This window comes from Thermobia domestica, chromosome 15 (assembly GCF_964235325.1).
Source record: "Thermobia domestica chromosome 15, izTheDome1.hap1.1, whole genome shotgun sequence".
NCBI lineage: Eukaryota > Metazoa > Arthropoda > Insecta > Zygentoma > Lepismatidae > Thermobia > Thermobia domestica.
The window spans coordinates 167987425-167996183 of record NC_137468.1 but is presented as its reverse complement, the minus strand read 5'-3'; the positions used below and the strand labels follow the sequence as shown (position 1 = coordinate 167996183).

Genomic DNA, 8759 nt, shown 5'->3' with positions numbered 1-8759 from the left:
TTTCAGTGAGGCTGTAAAATATGTCAATATCTTCGTTATATATATATATATATATATATATATATATATATATATATATATATATATATCATTGTAAACAAGTTCTTTAAACAAAAGAAAGCTCTGAGAGCGCTTACCTCTGACGCGGTAGGTCCCTGGTTCGATTCCTGCTCCCGACAAATAGGCTTTTGGTGAACACTGTAGTTGTGGTTATTCTTAAGACTTTCCAGTTTCCTTACATTTTCTTGATTCCACCATTATCATGTATCTCATCGTCACCTTCTCTCTTACATTGATGTACAATCATGGGGCGTTAAACTAAAAGAAAAAAAAAAATCTTGCAAATATCCTAGTAAAAATGAGTTTTCTAAACTACACTAGTGGCCCCGCGTAGCGTATTCGCTAACGCTCTCGCCTTCGGTGCGAACGGTCCCGGGTTCGATCCCGGTGGGGGAACTCGGTCGAAAAAGTATCAAAAGATTTTAAGTCCAGCCATCCTGAATGAGGTTTCCTTGGCTTTTCCTCATTCACAGCAGGCAAATGCCGGAGTGGTACCTAACATATAGGTCCCAAGCCGTTTTCTCCCTTCCGAAATCCAAAAATGAAAATGAAATCTTTGAGTTTTACGTCCCACGGTTATGCCGGTTAGGCTAAAGGAGACGGTGATGATGAGTAATGTATGAAATGGTGGAATGAAGAAAGTGGGAGGAAACGGGAGAACCCCGAGAAAACCCACGCACACGGTGTTTGTCCACCACAAAGTTCACTTGGCGGGAGCTGGGATCGAACCCGGGACCCCAAGCACCAGAGGTGAACGCTCTACCACTGAGCCACCGCGGCCCCATTTTTCCCCAATCCATTCTTCCCTTCCTTTCCCCGGATAGTGTGATCACCGAGGGAAGTCATCCCTCATATGCGACGGGCTAACAAGGCCATTGATGCCGAAAGCCCAGAAATCTAAATCTTAAATCTTCACTACACAAGGGAATTTTCGCGCTGAAAACGGTTTATTAGCAATTATGTTAAGCAGCCCTGTAGTAAATCTGCACCAAGTAATAAATCGTCACATATAAAACGGAATGAATAAACACATAACATTCATTTTGCTACCTTGAAATGTAAAATGTTTCAAAACATTAATATTCAAAGATTTCTCAAAATTCAGATTCACCCATTCCATTGTCCTCAATCATTAACGAGTTTTACAATAGTAAGAATTGTATTCGTAAACTACATTACTTACTTAGTACTATATTAAAGCAAGTTACACTAAAAGAATATATAATTAATGGAATATTTAACTAAAGTAATAGTTAACTAGTGTACTTACCCAAGCATTTTTCCTTCCTCTCTTCTTTTCCGTTTGTAAACAACCTCGTTTCGCAAGCAAAAGACGGTAGTTCAATGACGTCAGCCATGGCGAAAGAAAGAGGTGTCTATAGGCGGCCTGGATCTCACACACAGATGGACGTATATAACATATAGCTGAAGTATTTAACATACGTATATGTATGTAAAATACAGAAGATTGTTAGAAGTCAGACATCCTGCAGCGACATGATGTAATATCTAAGCGGGTAAAAGGCAGTACCTGTGTAGCATATGGATAAAGTACGCTCCGTACAGATTTCCTTAGTAAACATAACGAATCCTTGTATTTGTACAATATACCGCTGTCCGGATAATGGATTTTTCTCAGTGTACTTTAATCGATTGTCTACTAATATACTAGTACAAAACGTGAAAATCTTATGTCAGAAGTGCTCTTGCCCCCCCCCCCAAGCGAAGTCTGAAATGACGCCCCTGCCCCGTTTCCTCCTACTATTTTTTTTTCCGCTGTTTCATTCATTCTCGTCATCACAGTCTCCTTTAGCTTACCCGGCATAACTGCGATATGTAAAACTCAAAGATTTCATTTCATTTCCAAACTTCTGTTACTCTCCCTCCTCCACAACGGTCGTCAGCACTATTGACAACTCCGTTTTTATTAAAATAGTCAAGTAACAATTCAAAAGTCAATTTCCTCTATTATCAATTGACTAGACTCAAGGCCGGAGAAAGGGCTGGGCGAGGATTGCAATCGCACAAGGAGCCAAATTTAGGGGATTTTAGGGTCGTCAAATTCACTATGATGGTTAAGCTCCAATAATTATAATTTTGCTTGCAAACGGCAGACTCAGACATGGCCTGTTCAAATTACGTGGCATCTGTAGTTACTACTTCGTGTCAGGCTTCAATCAATCTGGAATTGTTTTTCTAAGTCAACCATAACAATGCTTCCTCCCTTAATAAACTCAGAAGACTTCAATGTTGATTAATCTTATATATGTGATGCTTTACTATAAAGCCGCGTATTAATAAATAACAAACAAACAACTAAATAAAAACATACTTTGCCACCATCCGATCAGGTGCACGTACGAAGAGGAAAACGTAGAAAACTGATTTCATTGAAAAATAATCAATAGAAAACGCTCTGATAATTTACTCATACATATTGTACTTAGTTTCCGATTTTATATTGTGAAATTATTGTATCAATGCAGTAAATGCTCATTCAATTACCAACCCTGCCATCCCTTGTCATTCCAACATTATGTCACAACCCCGACCGCCAAAAAATGAAGGAAAATAAACAATACAACTGTTCAGTAAATTTCCATTATAATGACACATGTGCTACTTACTCACTAATGCAGATAAATGTAATTAAGTGCTTTAAAATACGTAGTGTTATTGTGAAAGTTGTAATTTATTATTTAGGCCTAGACATATCTAGAAACACTCTATACCTCCGTGTGAGGGGGCTGATGGTGGAAGACGGGTGTAGCCAGCAGTTTTATGTAGGAGGGGCCCGTCGTTTTTTAGGGGGGGCAGCTACAATGTAACAAAGCCAAAGAAATTGTGTTGCAGCTAGTGCTCTTGAGGCCTGGAAAAAACGGAAAATTTTAGTTTCCTTCCGGAAAACTAAAAAGCTGTTTTTTAGCTTATTATTATTATTATTATTATTATTATTATTATTATTATTATTATTAGTTTTTCCTCCATAAATTATATTCCAGATAGTTTTTAATTATGTTTAACCAATAACTACTGTCCCCGCCAAACGTTATACCTTTCTGCATAACTATTTTAGTTTAAGCCCTTGTATCTTCATAAGACTGATTTTCTTTGAAATTTCACTTAATTTCTTTAAAATTTTCTGACAAAAATATTTATTTATTATTCGTCACTAAAAAAAAATTATTAAAAGCTATATCTCATTTACTATTCGTGTTACTATTCGGTTCAAAATCTCTTGTCGTCGCGAATTCTGTCGAGGAATTTGAAGCTTAAAATATATAAAACGATAATCATGCCTGTTGTTCTGTATGGTTGCGAAACATGGTCGCTTACTCTGAGGGAAGAACATAGACTGAAAGTATTTGAGAACAGGATCCTGAGAAGAATATTCGGACCCAAGAGGAACGAGAATGGGGAATGGCGGAAGCTTCATAACGAGGAACTACATAGTTTATACGGTTTACCCAACATTGTTAGGGTCGTCAAGTCTAGGAGGCTTAGGTGGGCAGGTCATGTAGCTAGAATGGAAGAAAGCAGAAACGCTTTCAAAGTCTTGACTGGTAGACCCATAGGAAAACGACCATTAGGAAGACCTAGGCGCAGATGGGAGGATAATATTAAGATGGATCTCGCAGAGATAGGAATACAAAGTAGAAACTGGATGCAATTAGCTAAGGATAGAAGTCAGTGGAGAGCTTTTGTGAACGCGGTACTGAACCTCCGGGTTCCATAGGCCATAGAGTTAGTTAGTTAGTTAGTTAGTTATATCTCATTTACTGATTTAGGGGCACTCCACATATTTCGTAACGCTATTTTTGACCAATTTTTACCCCTTCTCCTTCTTGTCACACTTCGTAACGCAAGGCCGAACCTCTTCAACTTTGTTACGTAACACCTTTTGATTTCTGTTTTTCACCAATTTTGATTATTTTGGGGGTTATTAAAATTTTAAAAAACTATTTTTAATGGTAGAACTTTTTATTACAAAATGCTTATATTATTGTGAGTATCTTTGTAGGGTTTTTCGCCAACAAATCAAAGTATTAAAAAATGGTAGACCCGTAATAATATTTTAACCCCATAAGGTTGTTTAACTAACCAATCCTAATTCTTCAAAACTACTGTAGTTTCCCTAAGGGCACTGGTGATTGGCAAGGAGAAGGTACTGCGGAAGATGCAGTTAAAACAGGATCTAAAGAAATAACATCGACCTCTTCTTCCGAGATCCAGGATGCTTCGTGCATTTGAAGTTCGCCAGTGTCAACGACGCAAAGTGGTGTTCCTCGTCGACGCAAAGTGCAATGGTGTTCCTCGTCGACCACAGATTAGAAGTGACTGCACACGTGAAGGAGCAGGGACATCGCGTTTGTGAACAATTTTTCGAGCATCTTCTTTGGACTGTGGACTTCAGTTTACCACTTTACAAATTCTTCTTGTCCTAAAACAGTGCGAGAATGCGAATAAATTCGATTTCTTCAGAAATATTCAAATCCAAAAATTGAAAAAAAAATATATATATATATATAGTACGATATTAATATCTGACGAATTATAATATATTTCGGTTTTTAATATCTTTTGGTCTGCAAATCGTGGATCGTTCCGTCGCGGAAAATATTATTTCACGAAAAAGAGTTTCTTCTGTTTCACATGCGAAACCTCTGAGAAGAAAAGAGTAGGTAGTGATTCGAATCAAAAGTTTTAAATAATATTCTTAAAAATAGCAATACGTGTGGGAACGCGAAGGAATTTTAAAGCGGTGGTTACTATCACAAACAACTAACTCCAGAAAAGCGTGTGTCGTAAATGCAATGCTGCGATAAAAACAAAACCGAGTTTTATTGTATTGCAATAAACACAGAGTTCCTCACCAGTCATGCTGGTGTCTAGTGCATCTTGGAATCCCTACTGTATGATTCAATTTATATAGGCTATAGTTCACAACTTTCCAAAATAATGGAATATATATATATATATATATATATATATATATATATATATATATATATATATATATATATATATATATATATATATATATATATATATATATATATATAATGAAAGTGACTACATTTGTAAGTTAACTCTTGAACCACCCGACCGATCACGATCAAATTTTCAACATAGATGAGTTTCGGGCCTGGTATGAATTTTATCGCTTCACTTTGAAGGTGCACTTTGAAGAGAAGGGGAAGATATGAAAAAATTATCAAAAATGACCAATATTCAGTAGCGTCTTCTCTGGGTGTGCAAGTCGTGTGTTAACGCCCAACGAAAAATTAAGAAAAGAGTATTTTAAGTTAATTAAACGATCGTGAGAAGTAGGGACTTTTTTCACTTATCAACGGGACAAAATCAACTGTTGAAGTGTGAAAGAACCGAGGAAAGCTACACGATCTCCGTTATGTTTTGAGGAGGCACCTCTGCGAGTAAGTCGTTGGCCACGCTTTGGCAGTATTTTCGCCGCTTTAGAAGATTCATATTGCGCAAGCGCTTCGTCTTTCCCACCTCATGCTCCTATGATCCAAGGCGTTGGTAAAGAACTCAACGCCTTGAGTTTTCTGCTTGTCTCAAATCGTTGCCAAGTCTGTAGATTTATCGGTGGATGTACAGTTTTTTTTTTTTTTTTTTTTTTGTAACAATGCAGAATGCAATTTTGTTGTGTGTGATCTACGGACTATTTTTTTAATTGTTAAACATATCGTTCAATTCATAAGTTCAAGGTACAATCAACTTCTTACTAAAATACGTGTAAGGAACACGGTGAAAAGAAACATCATTATTTTCTCGATCCAATAAAATTGTGTTCGAAGGGTCAATTGATGAAAAAAAAAAAACGACGTTGAGCTACAAAACGATTTTCCATTCTGACTTTTTCTTTCCCTAATTTTCATTCACTTAGGTTAGTGACTCATCCGCAAGACTTACGTTTTCGGGCCCCCTATTACTGTCTTCGAGTGCTTGGTAAAAGTTTTTTTTTTTTTTCTCCTTTCTTTAAAACGTCGTTTTTTCTGTTGTCTCTGAATGCTGCAAAAAGGATTTGTTTCACTTGCTACATTTTGAGATTATTTATTAAATAGGCCTATTATATTGAAATTAGTAGGTAGCCGAGAAAAATTCGATTCAGGAGAATCATTACTTTTTTTTTTTTTTTTTTTTTTTTAACTACAAAGCTATACATATATTGTAGGGTAGATTGTAGATATTTTGGCTTTCTGATTTGGCAATGCTAGGTGTCCCTTGTCTTTCGCGTTTACGAGTGTAGTGGTTTCAGCTTTTTAAGATGACTAGTGAAAGTGTAATTCAAAAACTATTAAAAAGTCCTTTTTCATTAGTTTCTTATAATGAGAAAAAACAAATAATTGACCGTGGTCGATCGTGTCCTAATCTCACGATGTCATCTCTTGTGAAGGACAAAAGGGGTGCTGGTTTTGAGAGAGATTTTCGAATGGAGTTGTACGACATGTCAGATTGGCTTTGTGGGTGTAGTGTAGTGAATAGATTTTACTGTTGGACATGTTTGCTATTTTCAACTAAGGAAAATGTGTGGAATCATCAAGGGTACGAGGATTTGAACCATCTTAATATCGCAGTGAAGAAGCACATACCGAGTCTGAAGTGCATCTTTCTAGCTTTTTAAAATTTAATACCTTTATTGCAACTCCAACAAGAATAGACGTTCTTTTGGATTCCCAACGAAGGGCTGACATTGAGTTGCACAACGAAAAAGTAAAGAAGAATAGGGAAATATTAAAGAGGTTGATTAATTCCGTCTGCTATTAGGAAAAGCAGGAGCTACCATTCGGATCTCATAACGAGCAAGCAGCGTCTCTAAACAAGGGAAATTATGTGGAATTTCTTATTGCAAGTGCAGAGTTTGATCCACATTAAAAGAACACTTACAGACTTCTTCAGTTTTCCGTGGAACTTCAGCAAGCATTCAGAATGATTTGATAAATTCTGTTGCCGATGTACTGAGAGACGAAATTTACCGCGAAATTCAGAATACAGAGTTCGTAGCTATTATGTTGACGAAACTTCAGATGTAAGCAATAAATCGCAATTGTCAACTGTTTTACGATATTTTTCGGCGACGGAGAAAAAATCGTAGAACGATTTCTTGGATTTCATGACATGAGTGCTGATAAAACTGCAGCGGCGCTTTTCAATCATGTTAATGAAATAATGAATACCTATAAATGCGCGGACAAATTAATTGCCCAGACATACGATGGGTCTTCGGTGATGAGCGGCCATCTCAATGGCCTTCAAAGCAAAGTGTTGGAAAAGTATCCTAAAGCTCTCTTTACGCATTGCTATGCTCATGTAATGAATTTAGTTCTGCAACAGTCATTGGAATGCAACAAAGAGCTTAAAACTTTTTTTGCGGTCTTAAATCACTGCCTGCCTTTTTTTCTCATTCGCCAAAGAGGTTGCACGAACTTTCTGCTTTCATGTCAAAAAAGCTACCATCATTATCTTGTACTCGATGGAATTTTACCTCTAGACTTATTCATACGGTCAGTGAAAACAGAGAATCATTGATTATGTTTTTTGATCATGTTAGTGAAAGTGGAGACTTCGACAATTTAACTGCAATGGCAGGCAGAGGATTTGCTAGCTTCCTAAGGAATTTTGAAAATATATTTTTAATAAAGATTTTGTCCAATTTACTTGCTTTCTCAGATATATTGTTCAATATACTCCAGTCTAGGTATGTTGATATTTTATACTGCAGTAATAAAATTACTGAATTTCAAAACCAACTGCAAAAGGAAAGAGAGAATTTTGAAATAGTCTGGTCTTCTGTTGATAGAGATGTAGGGGACGAAGAAGTGATTCAGATAAAAAGAAGGAGATTAAATGATGAATCACAGAAGGATCATTGCCGGAGACTGTACTTTGAAATCATTGACAACATCAGTAATCAGATTACAATTAGATTTGCATCTTTCGAAAAATTGAAGTATTTTGATCTCCTAAACCCATCTAAACTGAAGTTCTTCAACAAACGAGAAAACTTTCCTCACGATTTGTTAAAAAAGCTGCAGGTAGTTTATGGTGATGTTTTTAATTTGTCCAAACTACAAAATGAACTACATGTGTGGTACGCTTCCAATGAGGAATCAAATAAAACCCCCATTGAAATCATTCAATATTTGATGGATATGAATCTGGTGAGTGGATTCACGGAGATTTATAAGTTAGCTATGCTGATTACAACAGTACCTTCCACAACTTCATCTGTCGAGAGATCGTTTTCGTCACTGAAAAGGATCGACACGTTCTGCCGCGCTACTCAGACCGAGCACCGAATGACGAATTTAAGCCTCATTTCCATTGAAAGAGAACTGTTATCCAAGTTACGAGAGGGAGATAAATCCAAATTCTATGATGCAGTGATCCAGAGGTTTCTACGTAAAGAAAGACGACTCGACCTGGAATTCAAGTAATTGTAAGTAAATTGATTTTGATTTTCAGTTTCATATTTTGCTTGTTTTTGATCTTCAGCTTCATATTTTGAAGGTATATTTTCCTTATATAATTATTCTCATTAAATGTATTGCTTACGTAATAACATCCTCCTTGATTCATCTTTATAATTTCCAGACTAAATTGTTAGAAGAAGATTGCTATTTATAGGTTGTAGGCATTGGTGTAACTAGGACATTTTGCTGGGGATGGCCATTTTC

At 36.5% G+C, this 8759-nt stretch overlaps 1 protein-coding gene across 1 annotated transcript; it reads left to right on the top strand.

Moving 5' to 3' along the window:
* The first annotated feature begins 7613 nt into the window (after window positions 1-7613).
* LOC145671707 (zinc finger MYM-type protein 1-like) lies at window positions 7614-8519 on the top strand. Its single transcript, XM_081740908.1, has one exon. It carries the CDS (start codon window positions 7614-7616, stop codon window positions 8517-8519), a length of 906 nt encoding a protein of 301 aa, XP_081597034.1.
* The last annotated feature ends 240 nt before the right edge of the window (window positions 8520-8759 follow it).

Excerpts from the sequence above, each read along its gene's own strand:
- LOC145671707 (XM_081740908.1), top strand. The coding sequence starts at position 7,614 with ATGTTTTTTGATCATGTTAGTGAAAGTGGAGACTTCGACAATTTAACT.